Source organism: Triturus cristatus, chromosome 6 (assembly GCF_964204655.1).
Source record: "Triturus cristatus chromosome 6, aTriCri1.1, whole genome shotgun sequence".
Taxonomy (NCBI): Eukaryota; Metazoa; Chordata; class Amphibia; order Caudata; family Salamandridae; genus Triturus; species Triturus cristatus.
This window is the reverse complement of record NC_140589.1, coordinates 557,180,017-557,199,798: the sequence shown is the minus strand read 5'-3', so window position 1 is coordinate 557,199,798 and position 19,782 is coordinate 557,180,017. Positions and strand designations below refer to the sequence as shown.

The following is a 19,782-nucleotide window of genomic DNA, read 5'->3' as shown; positions in this document are numbered from 1 at the left end:
TGAAAATTCTCTGGATCCAGACGGATGTCTAGGAACATACTAAAGTTAAGGAATCTGCGGCTAGACTGTGTCTTTACCAGATACATCGTTACCGAAGGTAAGTAACTCGTTCTTCACTACACACAATTCCTCCAGATAGGGAATCGATCAAAATTGAGGCTTTTAGCACAGATGCTTTCCTCCATGACTTTGGCATTATGGTTGGTTAATGTTGTGAGCTTTCTGGGTTGTTCTACCAAAGTCCTGTGGCATATGGCTAGCGAGATGTTGCTAGTGGTCCTGGAAAATCTTCGGGCCTATTTGGCTCGAATGATTCATGATGTATCAAACTAGGCAAAATTTTACCTTTACCTTGCTGGTCTAGATACTACTGATTGCTTGGGAAGGTCATCGACAAGTGGATGTGCCTTACAGGCTTTTCCAGTGATGTACAGGCCTCCCTCTTAGATATAAATTTTGGTGGCTCACACCTAGGTGAGGAGGCAGACTCTGTGCTGAAACACTTTCGAGAAAATAGAGCTAGAGTTCATTCCTGTGGCCTGCTGACCCTTGCTAAGCAGTTTTCACAACAATTAAAGTTTAGACACTCTTCCAGAGGCCTGGCTTATTGGCAAAGACAGCCTATTCAATGGTGCAGCAGTCATCCCAGACCTTTTGAGACCATGGGTGTGGAAATGGCAAGCAGTTTGTGGGCAAGCAGGGCCATCTAGCCTCCCATTCTACTCCCCCTTGCTACAACAGCCACCAAACCATTTTAGTTTGCCCTCAGTGATGCATACCCATCCAGAGTGTGGCAGGATTCATCATTTCCTCTCGGGTGGTGATCCATTACATCCAACAGAAGGATCTTACAAAATATTCAATAAGGCTATGCCGTACCCTTCTTTTTGACCCACTGTTAGATTTGGGGGTCTCTAGTTGGCAGAGGTAGGTACCTTTGAACAAGTAGGGGCCCTTGCGTCTAGTCAGGGTAAGGGGGGGTACACTCCTAAAATAACCCCCGCTCACCCCTTTGGCAGCTTGGCACGAGCAGACAGGCGTATCTCAGAGGCAGTGTGTAAAGCATTTGTGAACACATACAGTAACCCAGTGACAACAGTACAGATGGACACCAAACAAGTTGTAGTATAAAAATAAGTATTTTCATATAGACTTTACACAAGACCACAAACGACAAAAATCCACAATACTGTACTTTAAAAATGGTAGAAAATAGCTTAGATCTCTTAAGATGTAAAATGCGACACTTTGAGTTCAATGTACCTTAGGATGCATAACGTTATACAATGAAAGTGGTGCAGGGAAGGTGATGCGTTGGTTCCTTACACGCAAGAACGGTGATGCGTCGGTTCCCTACTGATGCGTACAGGATGCATCGGTTCTTCTCGGCGTGGGGAGGTGATGCGTCTGTTTCTTACTGCGCTTCCATGGCGATGCGACCAGCAACGCCGTAATGGGATGAAGATCCGGTGCAATGCGACAAAGATGGCGTCGTCTTCTTGATGCAACACGATGCGTGCACGCCTGACGGCCGTGCGGCGACTCGATTCTTGTGAGCCGCGACAGGCCCTGTGACACGCTTCCCGGTGATGCGGCGGCATCTGATGCGACGTCGATACACTTATCCGGCGATGCGAGGCGCTTCGGCAACGATGCGACAAGTGCAGCGGCGACACGCTTTCCCAGCGATGCGACGACTGCGACACGCTTCTCCAATGATGTGATGGCGTCTGGTGCGACTTCAATCCTCTTCTCCGGCGATGCGAGGCGCGAAGCGGCAGTTCGGCTACACGCTTCTTCTTCGTGCATCGCGCTTCCTGCTCCTTTCGACACGCAGTCCCTCAGAAAGCCCAGCCCAGCAGCAGGCACTTTCAAAAGACTCTTGGGGAGCTGGTTGGTGAAGTCTGTTGTCCCTGAGACTTCAGCAGGAGGCAAGCTCTATCTCAAGCCCTTGGAGATCCTTTACAAGTTGATGATAGTACACACAAAGTTCCGCCCTCCTTTCTTTGGCAGTCCGGCAACCACTGCAGGCCAATCCCCCAAACAGCACTCAGCTTAGGGATAGTCTCTCCTCAGTCTCTCAGGTTCCTCTCCTCAGCAAAGGTTTCTTCTTGTTTCCCAAAAGTGATCTAAAGTTCTGGAGCTGGGTCCCCCCTTTTATACACAGTTTCTCTTTGTTCTCAGAAGGCAAAGAGGCCTTTTCCTAGTCCAAACCCGTTCTGGTCAGTCCTGGAGCACTTTGTTGAGAGGTTCCTCTCCTTTCCTTTCACAGTGCAGGCCAGGGACATCAGACACACCTGTGAGAAAGTGGCTCTGAATATACTGTTCCCAAATAGGTACAGTGTGTACAGAGTCCACAGTCCCCAGAGGTTTGGCAGAGGCTAAAGTTAGAAATAACCTTACTCTCTAAAGTGGTAGCTTGGTCGAGCAGTAAGGCAGTATCAGAGGACAGTGTAAAGCATTTGTTGCACACACTGTCAGCAAATGGTCTCGCACACTCAATAACTGAACTCCAAGCCAATGATTTATATAAAAAATATATGTTTGTTTTATTTTAGAACCAACAATAGGTATTAAAATATACTTTCTCAGAATGAGATGCTTTAGTTAAATACTTTTGCAATATGCAATTGACTTTTGTAGATAGTTACAGGTTGTTGCAATAGGCACCACAGTTTCAAACACAATAATGCATTGAGCTCAATGGAAGTTTTAAGTTATTTGCAATAGATTACTTTCAGGATTACTTTTGTAACTCCAGGACTGGATCCTAGATTCAATCATGGGACAGTTCTTAGAAACAAGTGATTAAACTCAACTTAGTTACTGTTGTGATTTGTAGGCAATATTTAGCTATTTTAAAAGTTGACAGAAGAAATTTCATAGAAAAACAGTCCATGATTCCCTATGGGAGAAAATTCAAGTTGCAGGTAAAGTAGGTTCTTGTTACTTTTGTAATCCAGTACTGGGTTCCTAGACTCAGTACTGGGACCTCTATCTAAAACAGGTAAGTAATTACGTTTTCACAGTTGGTACGATTTTTAAATAATATTTGAAGTTTGCAAAAATCGACAGAAGAAATTTCACAGAAAAAGAGTCAATGATTTCCTATGGAAGAAAATTGGGTTACTGGTAAGTACGTTGTGAATATTTTTCAGGGTCAGTGCTGGGCACCAAGATCCAGCACTGGGATCTCTCCTAATAGCAGGTGAATGTTTTCGTTTTCGTTACTCGGTTGATTTTTGGTGAATATTTTAAGTTTTAGAAACTCCACACTTAGAAGAAATTTCAGAAGAAACCAGTCAATGTTACCCTATTGAGGAAAATTGGGTTATCGGCTTTTGGGTAAGTACTTGACTGGCAGAGTTAAGGTTCTGGGCACAGACTCAGGGGTCTCCCAGGGTCAGGTAGGTACAGTTGCTACACCCTCAGCGGCACAGGGGCAGCCGGGTGCAGAGTGAGTTAGGCCCAATGTTATCCTATGGGAGGCAGGGGGGCCTTGGTTGGTGGCTGCTGACTAGCAGGCCACGCGGCTGTGGGAGCTGGGCTCCTGGTCACTTGCTCAGGGCAAATGGGGAAGTAGATGGGTGTAGAGGTTACACTTCCAGGGCCACTCGGGCGACTGGGTGCAGGGTGCTTTTGAGCCTTCGGGCGCTCAATGGATTTCAATAGGAAAGCTCCTGGTTGAACAAAGGCTGCAAGCTCGGGGACGAAGATTCTTCAGGTGCCACCACCCCTTCGAGAGTTAAGTTGGGTAGTTGGAGGATAGGTAGGTACCCAGGAGTTGGGCACAGGGGGCCACAGGGCGCCGGTGCAGGGGTGCCTTTTGGTATCGGGAAATCTTACCCTCTGTTGATCGCGGTTGGGGGGAGTACCTGGTTCTGAGACTGCAGACGTCGTCAGGAGCGTCGAGGTGGCTCCTTGGGTGCCGGATTCGGGGTCACAGTCGCCGGGGGGGACGTCCTCGGGGTCTTTGTTCACTCCAGCACAGGCCAGGCTTGGTGGATGCAGAGTGTGTAGGGTTCACGGTTCCGGCTGATGCCAGGGATTAGAGCTGATTTTGAGCAGAGCCTCTGCTCATGGGAGTCCCAGGTACTTAGGTTTGTGAGGTTACTGGCCGGGATGTAGCAGGAGCAGGTTCCAGGGTCGACAGGCCGGTAGGGCTTGGGCCAAAGCAGTTGGTGTCTTCCTCTTCTTAGCAGCTGCACAGCAGGTCTTCTTTCTTCTTGCTCTTCTTTGTTTTTCGGAATCTGGAATCGAAGGAAGGAATGTTCAGGGTGCCCCTAAATACTAGATTTAGGGGCGTTACAGGTAGATAAACGGCAGGGACCAATGGGCCCCTGTCCTGGGGTGGGTACACCCCCTATTCTGCCACTCTCCTGTGGGAGGGGGGCAGTAGCCTAGTCCTGATTGGGCAGGGCTTCCCATCTTCAAGATGACGAGGGCCCGGAGATGTGCTTCACCTCGCCTCCCCCACCTGAGGGGTGGGGCTGGCAGGCTGGCACATCCCCTGTCCTTATTTGGGGTTTCCAGCCCGGCTTCCCGCCAGAGTGGGGGCAGCAAGTGGCCTGGGGAAGCTCACAAAGGCGGCATGCTGTTGAAGCTTCCCCCTGTCCATCCTGGGGGAGGAGACCTAGCACCTCGCCCGGGGGCTCTCCTACCCAGGGGTCCAGCAACATGTCTGCTGTGTGGCAGCCTAGGCAGCCTCTCAGACCAGACGTGGATTGTCGGTTAGGTTTCAGGGGGCATCTCTAAGATGCCCTCTGTGGTGCTTTGTATATTTAAATCCCTCACTAGCATCAGTGCGGGTTTAATGTGCTGAGAAGTTTGATACCAAACTTCTCAGTCTTTAGTGTTGCCATTATGGTGCTGTGGAGTTCGTGTTTGAGGAGCTCCCAGCACCATGTACTCTTAAATGGCAGCACTGCACTTACAGTGCCCAGGAATGGACCTGGGTACTGTAGGGGCACAGGGCTCATGCACCTGTGCTCACACCACTGGCATAGGGCACCCAGCTAGAGGGGTGGCTGATGTATGCCAGGGCAGTGTAGGAGGTGGGCATGGCACACAGGGATGTGTGCCATGTTGACTCTTTGTTTTGTCTTGTACCCAGACACTCAGCCTGCAAGGGCAGTGTGTGTTAGGGTACAGGGCCTCTAAGCGTGGCACAATGACTGCTGTAGCCCTTAGAGGCCTTTTCTTGTCTCAAGGCCCTGGGTACCATTTACCAGGGGCTGACATGTGACCAAGGTTTGCCAATTTGGGTCTGAGGTTTTTAGGGAAGGAACATAGGCCCTGGGCACCTGTTTGCCAGGAGTCCAGGGCATACTCAGTCAAAGTACAGTCAGCAATTCAGCAAAAAGTGGGGGTATACCATGCGTGAAAGTTGGCACTTTCTCACAACACCACAGGAGGTGGAGCCAGCATTGTGGAGGGAAGGCACCGCCCTATTCAGGTCCCAGGTGCAACTCCTTCCACCCATCTACATGCAGATCTCTCTATTCAGCCCTGTGCTGACTCACCCTGTCTCCTGGAATCCCCCAGCCCCTGTCACTCAAACGCCAGACAAGGAATACACAACCTAGCAGAGGCATGCTCGGATGGTTAGACAAGAAAATACCTACTTTCTAAAAGTGGTATTTTCAAACACAGAATGTTAAAACCAACCTCACTAAAAGATGCATTTTTTCATTCTGAGTTCAGGCATACTAAACTCGAATTTCTACCTAGTTCCCTGAGTCAGTTAGGATTACAAGATGTGATAACCAAACTGCCCATTCTGGCCTATGGGGAACAGGTAGCCTTGCAATAGTGAAAAACGAAAATGGCTGTAATTCACTATTAGGACATGCACAGGTCATGTCCTACCTTATATTTACAATTTCCCCATGCCATTGGGCCCACCATAGGGGTGTCTGTTATGAAGAAAAGTGAAGGTTTAGGGACTGGCAAGTGGGTGCACTTGCCCAGTCAACATGGCAGTACCAGACTGCACACAGGCTCTGCAATGGCAGACCTGAGACACACTTTTACAGGCTGCCTCTGTGGGTGGCACACCAGTGCTGCAAGCCCACCAGCAGGATTTGGTTTACAAGCCGTAAGCACACTCAGTGCACTGTACTAGGGTCTGACAAGTAAACCAACCCAGCCAATCATGGAATCACTAATCCATACATCAATTTACCATAGGGAGCACTTGCACTGTGGCACTGGACAGCAGTGGCACAGTGCCCAAAGCATCTATAACCAGCAAAAACACATGAGGCAACAGCAAAAAATGGAAGGGAGACCGACGCCAAGGTGCCAGGTCTAACACCCACCAAATAGTCCCCCCTCCTCAGAGCAAATTTCAGAAGAGCATCTGTCCATTCTGCTTCTAGAGGTTACCCTGCATGAGTGCTATCGATATGTTACTGGTTTCAGAAAGAGGAGAGGGTTATTACTCTCACTATTTCCTTGTGGCAAAAGAGAATGGGGATTGCAAAGTCTGTTTTGGACCTTCGGTCTCTGAATGCATTCTTGCCGCAAGACTAACTAAAAATGTTCAGGCTGGCTTAGATCGTTTGTTCTTGAGCCGGGTGACTGCATGGTATCCTTGGACCCGTGGATGTGTATTTTCATATACATGTCCTACAGTCCAACAGATGCGATCTTAGGTTCAAGGTAGGACAGGAGTATTTTTGGTTTGTTGTGCTCCCCATCAGCCTCACCAGTGCACCTCAGTGTTCCCAAAAATGATTGTGGCTCTCCTTTGGAGGTCGAGGATACCTATTTTTTCTCTACCTTGGCAGCTAGCTTTTGAAGGTGGACTTGCCACTGTGAGTTGTAGAGTACTTCCAGAGGAAAATAAATCTCCTGACGTTAGGGTTCACTATCAGCAAGCCGAAGTCACACCTGATTTCATAGCAGAGGCTTCTATTCATTGGTGCTGTTATGGATACAGTGCAGTTCAAGGCCTTCCCACTGACGCAGTGAGCCCAGGACATTTGAGCTATGATCCTAATGTTTCACCCTCAATGCCGGATCTCTTTGAAAGCAGCTCTAAGGCTTCTTGGCTTCCTAGCCTTCTGTATGGAAATCCTGCCAGATGGCACATGTGAGCTCTGCAATGGAATCTGAAGTTAAAATAGGCTCAGTATCTTGGAAATCTGAGAGATGCCATCCAGATCTTAAAGGATGTGGCTCACGATCTGCAGTGGTAGCTGGTTGGCCGCAGTTAGCTCAGGGGCAGGGTCTTCTTCCTTCCTTATGTAGAGCTGACTGAGGTGACTGATGTGTCCCTATTGGACCGAGGTCATCTGGCAAAGTTGGAGATCCAGGACTCGTTTCTCGGACAGAAGCACAGCTGAGTATTAATCTGTTTGAGTTGCTGGCCATTCGTCTGGCTTTTAAGGCATTCTGACTTCCATCAAGGGGAGGCTGGTGCAGGTTCTCCTGGGCAACATATCTGCCATATGAGATTGTAACAAACAGATTGAAATTAGCTATTGGGTCCCGTGGGAATTTCCCTGGCTGCAAACCACTTGGCAGGGTCACTTAATGTCCGAGTGGAAAAGCTCAGTGGTAGAACCCTGTTTCGATCTTTTTGTCAACGTGCTGTGTTGAATGTTTTGCATGTTATAGTATTCACAAGAACACTTGTTAACAAGATGCTTGCCAACTGGAATGGAGCACAAAACCTCTGTATGACTTCATGCCTCGAGTTATGAAAAGATAAAGAATGACTGGTCCCAAGTCCTACTACTACCTCCAGATTGGACCAGGAGAGTATAGTATTCAAAATGTATGGGCATGAGCATTTGTCCTGCAAAGAAGATACCACTTTGTGAGCAACAGGGCGTGGAATCTGACCAATCCACACCTCCTTGCATAGAGATTGAGTGGTGGCAACTGACTGTATTTAAACTGGCGCCTCAAGTGTTTGATTCCGTCTTTGCTACTAGGCACCCTTCTACTAAATCCATTTATGCTGAGTGCAAATTTGTAACATGGGGTGGCTTTTGCGAGACTGATTCCTTACAAGCAAATCTGTTGCACATCTAGTTGTTTGTTTTATCTTTGGCCCAGCTAGGGCTTATGGTGGGCCCTATTAAAGGGTATTTGTCTGCCCTTTCAGCCTTTGTCTGTTAACCAGGCCAACTGTCCTTATTTAAATTGCCAGTTGTGATGAGATTTTTTGGCCCACATTGCCCTCCCAAGCCATTGTTAATGCCAAAGTGGGACCTTAAGTTTATCTTGATATTTCTCATGGGTATGCTATTTGAGCCAATGCGTAGTTGCTTGCGGCATCTCCTGACTTTGGAGACCTCTTCATTGCGATTGTCAACTTATCACGTGAGTGAACTCGAGGCTCTTTATTTGCAGCCGGCATACACAACCTTTTTCGTGGCTAGGTTGATGCTGAGGGCATGAACAGCATTCTTCCCAAAAGCTCTAGATCCCTATCAATTTGGACAGTCCATCACACTGTCAGCATGCTTTGCTCTCCCTCACCTTTTGAAAGAGGAGTAGAGTATCCATCTGCTGGACCTGAAAAGGGCTTTGAGCACTGTGTGGATGGGCAATTCTTTGTCATTCTCTGGAGTAAGGAAATGGAAGGCTGTACAGAGGAGGACCCTGTTGATGTAGCTAGCCCTCTGCATTAAAATGTGCTACACACTGGGCAAGAGGCAGCACCGTAAGGTCTTAGAGCATATTCTGCCAGGGCTAAGGCTGCTCCCACTGTGTGGGCATGCAAGGTGCCTGTCCAGAGAATCTCCTAGGCTGGGACGTGGGCGTCCGTTCATACGTTCATGAAGCACTACTACCTTGACAACGAGACCCGCTTGATCTTGCATTACATTATTTGTCTGAGTCCTTTTGACTTGGTGTAGGTATTGATTTAGTATCTATTTTACGGAGAGGACTCTGCAGTTAGAAGTATTCATCAGCATAACAAGTTACTTAACTTTGAAAATGCTTTTTTCTGGTGGATACTCTGTCTAAACCCAGATTTCTTAGCACCATTCATCCTTTCTGTTCTGTTAAGTGGCCTCATCAGGAGTCTCCTGAATGGAAGTTGGCATTCATCACCCTTGTAACAACACTTGTTCATGCTCAACACCTCAAGGTGCGGAAAGGAAAAAACAGGAAACTGACATCTGTGTGTTTTGATGGCACTAATATGTGGTTTTGCTGCTGTCACTTCCATGGCAGAATGAAGCAAAGTCAGAGCTGCACAGTGCTCCCTAACAGTGCACAGGAGCACTGTGGATGAAACGTTTCCCAGATCCATTATGGCTTCTGGAGAATATTCTAAGTTGAGGAATCTGTGGATAGACCATCGGCCATAAAGTGCATTACCAAGGGTGACTTACTTTTTGACAAAGTGCTAAGATGTGGTTTTGAATGAGTACTTTTCAAAAATGAATACTTTAAAAATATGAGTACCGGAACTGCTGCATCACGTTTAAAAACATTTATGGAACATACTTTTTTTGTGCGTCCATGTGTAAATAAAAGATAGAAAAATATCCTAGAACTAAAATTTTGTAAGCATGCTGTTATTTAGATTGCAGTTTACGTTAGCACGTTTATATGTTTAGATAATAGACATTGTGTTTTTCATTTGAATTGCTTTTAAGATTATTCAAACTTGAATCTTATTGTCTAGTGAATATTCCAGTGATTATTCTGACTGGACTGCAGATGCCGGGATTAATCTGCAGCCTCCTAAGAAAATTCCCAAGCACAAAACCAAGAAAGCTAAAAGCAGCTCAGAGGATGGAGAAGAAGCAGAAAAAAGAAAGCTTAAGAAGGATAAGAAGAAAAGGGTTAAACGAAATGAAGACAAAGATGACCAGCCAGCATCACCAAAAAAGAAGATTCCCAAAGAAGGAAAGCAGAAGGTTAGAAATGTTACATTATTTCTTACAATTTAAATTTCAGAGCAAAGTAATGGGTTTATCTAGCTGCAAATTCCTCACCTTTAGAATATCCCCAGGTGCCAGTCTGGATCCGGAACATTTTTCAGCGTAGTCAGTCTGTCATCGTTTGGCTCTTTATTAACTCCACCTAAGCATGCTGACGTAAGTTGATTTTTTCTGCACCCCTGTACGCGGATCCAGAGATAGCATTTAACTTTTTCTCGTCAGTTGACAAGTTTATTATTATTATTTTTTTTTTACACAACATTGCTCTCCAGTGAGTGGGGAAACATGTCCACTCCTAAAACTACGCAGTTTAAGCCTTGTACGGACTGTCGCAAGCAGATGTCTGTAATAGATCCCCACAAGGTGTGTCTCTGGTGTTAGGGTTTGGGCCACAACTCCAAGTCATTTGAGGTGTGTGCTCTCATGCACCTATAAGATCTGGGAACAAGAAGCCAAGCTGTGTGTCACTGAACACCACAGGAAGTTGAGTAATATCAGCTCCCACTCTAGGTCGAAGACACAGAACCATTGCTGATATCAGGGGCTTCGATGACAGGTTGTCGTCTCCTTTCAAGTCCAAAAAGATGCAGAAGTATCTCCCTCCAGTCCTCCAACAACTTTTTGGACCACGATCTTATTAAGAGTCAAGCTGTTTTTGGTGATGGAGATTAATTTTCACCACTATATGAATGACAATTTTATCTGGATGTAACAAGAGGCAAGGGGGAGAACCCTGCTCCATGACATGGGACTGGGTTCTCTCTTTGGCCCTTCCATGGAAGAGTCTTTAAATGAAGCCCTGACTGACACCCTCATGGGCACTTGAGCTACTCCCTGCTCATTCATACCTTTTAACAGACTGATGGCACAATGCCACATCCCTCCACTGCCTTTGACACAGCAACCTACTCCTGAGACCATGGCAGTGCACGCATCCTTTAACAGGGTTAATTCCAATTATTTTCCTATAAACCCCCATACCACCCACCCAAGAAAGTGAAAAATAATTTAGGCATTTAGCAGCAGTATCAGAAGAATTTAGAGCCAAATTGGCCCACACCATTGAAGATGGTGGGATGCACCCAATATGTCATTGGATCAGCTCTGGACCTGACCGACTGTTTAGGTCAAATTCTCAGCACTAATGATGTGCTCTGACACCACGCATAGATGAGATCCACAGGCTTTTTGGGTGACGTTGAAGCATCACTCATGGATATGCCTTTTAGGGGTATTTCATTTTTAGTGAGAAGGCAGATGCAAGGGCTTTAAAGACAGTAGAACCACTGCTTGCTCCTTCGGTCTTTCCACACCTTTAAGGCAGTAATCTTTACAATGTGTCTCCTTTTGAGGCATCGCTAGGATGTCTCCATCCGGTACCATAAATGCCCACCACCCAGGTTAGGGGATCCATGAGGCAACGTCCAGGCTCACAAGGACAACAGACTTACCTGTCCCTCTGGCAGAAGCTTCCAAGATGCTTTAGTTTGCCCTTAGTAGCACATGATCACCCTGTGAGAGCCTGAATCTGTAATTTTCGCCATAGATGACAAACGATAGCATCCAACAAGTGGGTCCTGTAGACAGTCCATTGGGTTTGCACCCTGCCATTCCTTTCCAAACCACTGCTTCTTCCACCCACATCAGAGCGGATTTCAGTGGACCATTTGTCCATTTTGGTGCAATATGTTCCATCTCTTTTGGAGAAAGGAGCCATAGAGGGAGACCTGACCTCAGAAATCTAAAATGGGTGTTAATTCTGTTATTTCCTAATGGTGAAAAACGGCAGAGGACTTCGTCCTATTTTAAATCTTCACCCTCACAATTTCTTCCGGCAGAAGGACAGATTCAAGATGGTAACACTGGCCAAGATTCTATCTACTCTGGATCCAGGAGGACTTTAAGGACTCCTATTTCCATGTACCCGTCCTGGAGGCTGACAGATGCTATCTGTGCTTCAAGATGTCCATGAACATATCTGGCCTCAGCAATGCTCCACAAGTGTTCATGAAGGTGGTGGCAGTGGTAGCAACATACATTAGAAGTCAGGAATTCCAGTTTTCCCTTACCTCGATGACTGTCGGTTGAAGGCAGGCTTGCCAGTGTCAGTCATGGACCACTTCAAGAAAACTGCACACCTCCTTACATCCCTGGGGTTCATGATCATTGTGCAGAAGTCCTAACTGACTCCTTCTCAGAGGCTCCTTTTCATTGGAGCCTTCTTAGATACAATGTACTTATGGGCCTTCCCTCCTGGTAAGTTGTTGCAGAACATTCAGATGTTCCCGATATTTCAGGTTAGTCCTGTGTCTCTGTGAGGGTCTCTTTTAAGCCTGCTGCATTCTGCTCCTTGACAATGCCAGATGGCACATGCGGACTCACAGTGAGATCTGATGTCTCAGTGGTCCCCGCACCAAGGGAAACTATCAGATTCTATCCAGGTTTAGGGGGAGTCTGCAAAAGATCTGCGCTGTTGCCTTCTGAATCACAGTTGAATCGGTGGCACACTCCTCTCCCTATCCCACTCCGAGCTGGCGGTGTTGACAGATAAGTCACTACCAGGCTTGGAGAGGTGGAAATCAGAACTCTCTCATTCAGAGACCTGTCTCCATGCTATTGGGTTGATGTTAAAAGCATTCCTGCCATCCATCAAGGAGAAGCTGGTTCAGGTCCTCATGGACATCTTGTGGCAGGGTGCAGTCCTGGGCCTTGTGCTAGAAGACCCTGTGCCTCTGGAATGGGCTGAATCTTCTCAGATTTTCCTTGATCACTCACCACCTGATGGGATCTTTAAATGCCAAGGCGGCAGGCCGTGCTTAGGGTATCACTAATGGCAGTTACATCAAGAGGTAGCGCAGGGCATCGTCTAGGAATGAGGAGAACCCTGGCTCGATATCTTTGCCAACGCTGAGAGCTGTCAATATTAGTACTTTTGTACACTGGAGTTCCTAAGAAGAACGGACTGGGTTCTCTCTTTGGCCCTTCCATGGAGACAACTGTGCTCAATTCATTCCCTATGCGGTCAGGAGAGTGTGGTTCCCAGAACTCCTGGAATGAGCATCTGTCCTCCAATGAAATAGCACTTTTGAGAGGATCTTCTGTCGCAAGCAGAGTTTTCCACCCGGGCCTGCACAATCTACAACTCAGTGCATGGAGATTGAGCAACAGCAGTTGTCTACCATCGATCTCCCTCCCGAACTAATGGATGTCATCCTTCTGGCCAGGCGTTCTACTCAGTCTGTGTACTCTGGACGCTTGGACAAGTTGTTGGCCTGGTATGGCACCTGCAATACTGAAACATTTGATGACAAACTGTCGAATATCTTATTGTTTCTTTTGTCTTTGGCCCAGCAAGGACTTGCTTTGGGCATGTTTAAAGGTTATCTGTTGGCCTTTTCAGCCTTTTTGCATTAACCGGACCAACCGTCCTTGTTCAAGTCACCTGTTGTGATGCTTTTTCTCAAAAGGTTTGATACACGTTTCCTCCTAAATCCTTCATGATCCTACAGTGGGGCTTTATTTTGTTCCTTACTTTTCTTATGTGTAACCATTCTGAGCCATTGCAAGCTGTTCTCTACATTTCTTGATTCTTAAAGACAGTCTTTCTTATCTCTACCACCTCACGATTGATCTTAAAGCTTTATCATGCCAGCCATCCTGCACCACATTCTTTCTGGAGAAACTAGTGCTGAGGACTGGAGCTACCTTTCTAGTGAAGTTTGTGACTCCCTTTAATGTCGGACAGTCCATCACTCTTCCAATATTTTTAATGGGGTATAAAGCTGTTTGTGGGGTACTGCTTTCCTATCTATACTAATGGTATCAATCAGAAGTACAAGTTACTTACCATCAGTAACTCTCTTTCTCGTAGATACTCTATCTAAAAGCAGATTCCCCATCGCCCTCCCACTTCCCCATTCTGTGGAATAAACTCTTTTCCATCTCAAAATGTCCCAAATTGTTGATCAGCACACTGGCATGAACAATTGTATTTTTTCTGTTCCGTGCCTGAGGTACACTTGGTGTCCAGAAAGAAACTGACAGCAGCACGCTTATGTGAAGCCTATATGTGGCTCCATCTGTCACTTCTAGGGAGGAGCAGGATTGCCAAAGAACTGCTTAACGCCATCTAATGTACAGATAAATCAGCCTGAGCCAGTCTGGTGCCTGTGGATTTTCTAAAGGTGAGAAATCTGTGGTTACACAGGGTACCCACCATAGAGAGTGTTACGGAAGGCAAGTAACATGTTATATGCCTTTTCTTATGGCTACTTAGTCCCACAAATTCCTCCTAATTAAATTATTCCAATCTGTTAAATGTGATGAAGGCTTCATTCTGTAGATTCCTCACATTTTAAATATACTAGGTGCCAGACTGGTCATGGAATCTGTGTAATGGATGTCCTGTACCGGTAAGTGCCATTGGCTGTATCTCTGCATTGGTTGCAGTATAAATATGAGGTCTGTGGAGCCATGTATTGGTGCCTTCATGTCAGTTACCTTATTCTGCGTCCTTCGACGTCGCTTCTGAGCTACTCTCCATACATTTTTTGCTGAAAAAGCATTGTGTTCGAGGCATATGAGCTGCAGATTACACACTTTTGCATAGATCGCCATCTGGTGTTGGGCCCGGATGTTTGCAGTTTGTTTTTCCTCTTGGAAAGTCTTTGGAAGTCACGTCGGTGACTCCTCCCTTGGTTCGTATTGCGCATGGGCTTCGGCTCCATCCTCAGATTGTTTTTTTCCGCCATCGGGCTCGGATGTAATACTTCGCGCTCCGGTCCCGAACATTCCAGTTCGACGATCGAAGCGGAATCCTCGCTCTCCGCGGTATTGTTTAGATGCTGATCTCCTCAATCACCTTCTTCTTCGACACACCTTCGATTCCAGTAATCGACGGCAGCCTTCGGGCCTATCTAGGCTCCGGTCCCGGCTGATGGAAAGAACTCCATTCAAGAAGTGCCCTCGATGTGGGTCCAAATTCCCCCACACCGATCTTCATGAGGTGTGCAACCTCTGCCTCTCCCCTGAACACGAGGCTCAAGACTGTTCCGCCTGCAAGTCTTCTAGATCCAAAAAGACTATTCGAGATCGAAGGGCCAGACGGAAAATGGCGCACTCCTCGACTTCCGTTACAGTCGACATCTTCGGGGACGACGTCGAAGCTCCGGGACAGCAGCACACCGAAGAGGACCTAGTCAGTGCTTCCGAAGCCGACGACTCGGATGTGGAGGACATCACCCCGGCACAGAGTGTCGTGAGTAAAATACCCTCCCACACCCGCGCCGACACCCAAAAAGGCTTCGGTCACGCCTTCGCCTCCGGGCCTAGGCAAGACCAAAGACACTGCTTCGAACACCCCACCTTCGGGCCCAGTGAAGAAGCCAACTAAGCCTTCTGGCGGCTCGGGCTCGAGCCAGCCTGCCAGCGGTGCCGAAAAACACCCTTCGGCACCGAAGAAGAGATCGGCCTCTACCTCGACACCGAGCTCCGCACCAAAGCCCTCGGTGTCCAAACCCAGCCTCTCGGTGCCGACTAAACATCATAAGGCCCTCTGCACCGACACTCCCGCGCCGAAGCCTGTCTCGGCACTGAACAAAAAAGCGGAGGTTCCAAAAAAGCACGGCACAGACAAGCCTAAAAAGCCATCCACCCCGAAAACGTCGGCGCCGACCCAACAACCAGTGTCGCAAGAACTTTTTACACCGGATCCTTTGCAAAAGACACTTACCAAGGATCCAAAAACTGGACATTTGGCTCTGTCTTCTAAAAAAGAGACATTTGGACAAACCAGCTCCACCTCCAAAGAGGAAGGACTGTGCTTCCTCCCCTTTCAGAGTGCCTTCTCCACCCTCTCCACCTCCGCCCCCTCCACCTCCGCCCCCTCCACCTTCTCCGCCCCTGCCTCATCGCTCTCCGACCCCGTCTCCAGACCATGATGATCAGGGGGACCCATACTACGACCCAGTAGATGTGCCACAAGACCCCACCCCTACAGGATCCCCAGACCCCTGGGATGATTATAATAATCCAGACATTCCAGATGTCCCACAAGATGACCTCTATCCATCCAGGCCATCTCCACCAGAAGACTCACTAGGTTTTCACCACCTACTTCAGAGGGCGGCACATTATCACGGGGTAGAGCTACACACTGACCCAGTAGAGGAAGATTTCCTCCTAGACACCTTTGATACTGCACATAGGTCTACTGCTATACTACCTATGCTCAAAGGGGTAATAAAACATGCGCCAGAGGTTTTTAAAGACCCAGTCAGGGCTAGGATCCTAAACCCACGCATAGAGAAAGTATAAAGCTGCCCCCACAGATCCTGCGTACATCAAATGGCCAGCGCCACTGGATTCCCTAGTGGTATCCACTCTAAGAAAGAGATCAAATTCCCAGGCGAAGCACCACCGACTGACAAGGAATCAAAGCTCCTGGACGCGTCAGGAAAACGCAGTGCGTCACAGGCAGCCAATATATGGCGTATCGCCAACACTCAAGCGCTATTGGCCAGATACGACAGAGCGCATTATGATGAACTAGAAACCATCATGCACTATCTCCAAGAAAAATATAAAAATAGGGCCAATGAATTAATTCAAGAGGGTAAGACCATAACTAATACCTCTATACGCTGTGCCTTAGACGCAGCAGACACAGCCTCCAGGGCCATTAACACCAGTGTCCTACTCCGTCGACACGCTTGGCTGAGAGTTTCAGGCTTTAAACCTGAGGTACAAGCCTCCATATTAAACCATCCATTCGATCAAGAACATTTATTCGGTCCAAAGATGGATGAGGCCCTCGGGAAGATGAAGAAAGACACAGATACGGCGAAATCTATGAGAGCCCTACAGTCACACCCTCCTAGGCGCTCCTTTCGCCACTCTTCCTTTCGGGGCACCGGCAGAGGCTACTCTTCAGATAGCGCGTCCACGTCCTACAAATCCCCTCCTCAGTCCACCTTCACAAAAGGTTATCAAAGAGGCGGCTATAGAGGCAATAACAATAAAGACAGAGGCAAAACAAATACCGCCCGCTCTGCCACACCGCCTACCCGATGACTCTCCCCTGCTCCCCTCAGACCATCCTACTCCGGTCGGGGGCAGACTACAAAATTTCCTTCACGTCTGGGAGTCCATCACGTCAGACAAGTGGGTGACCCAAATTATTCGTTCAGGGTACTGCCTACAACTCACATCTACCCCCCCCCCCCCCCCCCCCCAACATTCCACCCAGGCAACGTCCAATGTCACAGGAACATTCCACGTTACTAAAACAGGAGGTAATCTCCCTCCTACAAAAACACGCAATAGAACAGGTCCCCCACGATCAGCAAAATGTAGGGGGTCTACTCCCTATATTTTCTGATACCAAAAAGGGACAAGACTCTACGACCTATCTTAGATCTCCGGCCTCTAAACACATACATACATTCGGACCATTTTCACATGGTAACACTTCAGCAGGTACTTCCGCTCCTCTCCCAAAACGACTTTCTCACCACACTGGACTAGAAAGACGCGTACGTTCACATTCCGGTACACCATGCCCACAGAAAGTACCTCAGATTCGTAGTGGACTTGCAACACTACCAGTTCAAGGTGCTCCCATTCGGGGTCACAACAGCACCACGGGTATTCACCAAGTGCCTAGGGGTAGTGGCGGCACATTTCAGAAGACAGCACATTCACGTCTTCCCGTATCTGGACGACTGGCTGATAAAAGCTGCGTCCTACAACCAATGTGTACACCACACCGCCACTACAATCCAGCTACTTCACCAACTAGGCTTCACGGTGAACCACCAAAAGTCCCAGCTAACACCATCCCACATAAAACAATACCTCGGTGCCACCATAGACACCTCAAAAGCCATTGCCTACCCCAATCCGGCCAGGATCGCAAGCATTCAGGCTTTGCGTCAAAAATTCATACTTCAACACTCCCTCCCAGCAAGAGTGTTTATGCAACTGATAGGGATGATGGCCTCTTGCATTTTCATTATGCCTCATGCAAGACTCCAGATGCGTCCACTCCAAGAGTGCTTAGCGCGCCAATGGAACCAGGCCCAGGGGCAACTGACAGATCTGGTGTTGGTAGACGGTCGCACCCATCGCTCTCTGCAGTGGTGGAACACCACAAATCTTTCCAGAGGTCGACCGTTCCTGGACCCGGTTCCACAAATAATCCTGACAACAGACGCATCGCTCTCCGGCTGGGGAGCTCATCTACTACACCTCACAGTGCAGGGCACATGGACGCCGCAACAAAAGTTACTCCACATCAATCATCTGAAGTTACTGGCAATCTCTCTAGCCCTAAAATCCTTTCACACACAGATTTTAGGCAAGGCAGTCCTTATCCGCACAGACAACATGACTGCCATGTACTACATCCAGAAACAAGGCGGCACACACTCTCCACAGCTCTCTCAACTAGCACAGAGCATATGGAGATGGGCAATCCCACACAAAATCTTTCTCCTAGCCCAGCATGTCCCAGGAGTCCAAAACACCATGGCAGATCTGCTCAGCAGACAGACGCAACAGATCCACGAGTGGGAACTTCACCCGCAGGTTCTTCACCCGTTCTTTCAGATGTGGGGGCATCCACAGATAGACCTATTCGCCACCTACGAAAACAAAAAATGCCCAAGGTTCGCCGCCTGATACCCACACCCATTGTCCAAAGGCAATGCGATATGGAGGAACTGGTCAGGCAAATTTGCATACGCCTTTCCACTTCTCCCACTAATTTCATTAGTGATGCGAAAGCTACAACAGCACTCCCTCACACTCATCCTAGTAGCTCCAACATGGGCCAGACAACCGTGGTACACCACGCTGCTGGAACTCTCAGTAGTGCCACACCAAAAATTACACCTCTCACCATGCCTCCTAACCCAGAACCATGGAGAGATCAGACACCCGGACCCAGCTCAGCTCAACCTTGCGATCTGGCTCCTGAGATCCTAGAATTCGGATACCTTAACCTTCCCCCCGACTGTATGAACGTTATCAGAGAAGCTAGACGTCCTACCACTAGAGCCTGCTACGCTGCCAAGTGGAAAAGATTTGTTGTTTATTGCCATAACAACACAATCAACCCTCTAGACGCATCCATACAGCACATCATATGCTACTTACTACATCTACAAACATGTAACCTAGCATATACATCCATTCGGCTACACCTCGCAGCAATTGCCGCTTACCTACAAAACAGACAGCACCTATCACTTTTCAGAGTGCCTGCCATTAAAGCCTTCATGGAAGGCCTAAAACTAATAATTCCCCCCAGAGTGCCACCCTCACCTGTGTGGAAGTTAAATATAGTGCTCACAAGGCTAATGGTCCGCCTTTTGAAGCCTTGCATAAAGTCGAACTGCAATTCCTCACATGGAAAACAGCTTTCCTTGTAGCCATCACCTCCCTTAGAAGGGTCAGTGAAATACAAGCACTTACTATACAAGAACCTTTTCTCCAAATGCACCGAACAAGGTTCTCCTACGTACCAACTCAAAATTCCTACCCAAAGTCATCTCACCCTTTCATCTAAACCAATCGGTAGAATTACCGGGTTTTTTCTCGCAACCTCAAACGGTTGCAGAAAGGGCTCTACACACACTGGATGTTAAAAGGGCCTTGCTTTACTATATCCAGAGAACACAACCTTTCAGGAAGACAAAGCAACTGTTTGTCTCTTTCTGTAGTAGGGGATCTCTGTGTATAGTCATAATCTATGAATAATCCCCGCCCATGTGCGGGGACCCCGGAGCAATCAAAAATATCTCTTAAGCTGTCCCGCATTTGCAAACCTGCAAAGACACTTAAGAGACAGACAAAATAATACAGCCTAATC

At 47.7% G+C, this 19,782-nt stretch overlaps 1 protein-coding gene across 4 annotated transcripts in view; it reads left to right on the top strand.

Annotated features, from left to right (window-relative positions):
* PHIP (PHIP subunit of CUL4-Ring ligase complex) overlaps positions 1 to 19,782 on the top strand; it is a 1,862,070-nt gene that overhangs the window by 889,568 nt on the left and 952,720 nt on the right. For 2 of the 4 annotated variants that reach the window (XM_085610989.1, XM_085610988.1), the window contains exon 23: positions 9,653 to 9,887. In XM_085610989.1, the coding sequence (XP_085467115.1) occupies positions 9,653 to 9,887 (235 nt within the window). The remainder of the gene's footprint in view (positions 1 to 9,652; positions 9,888 to 19,782) is intronic. The other 2 variants (XM_085610991.1, XM_085610990.1) reach the window with 1 other exon arrangement.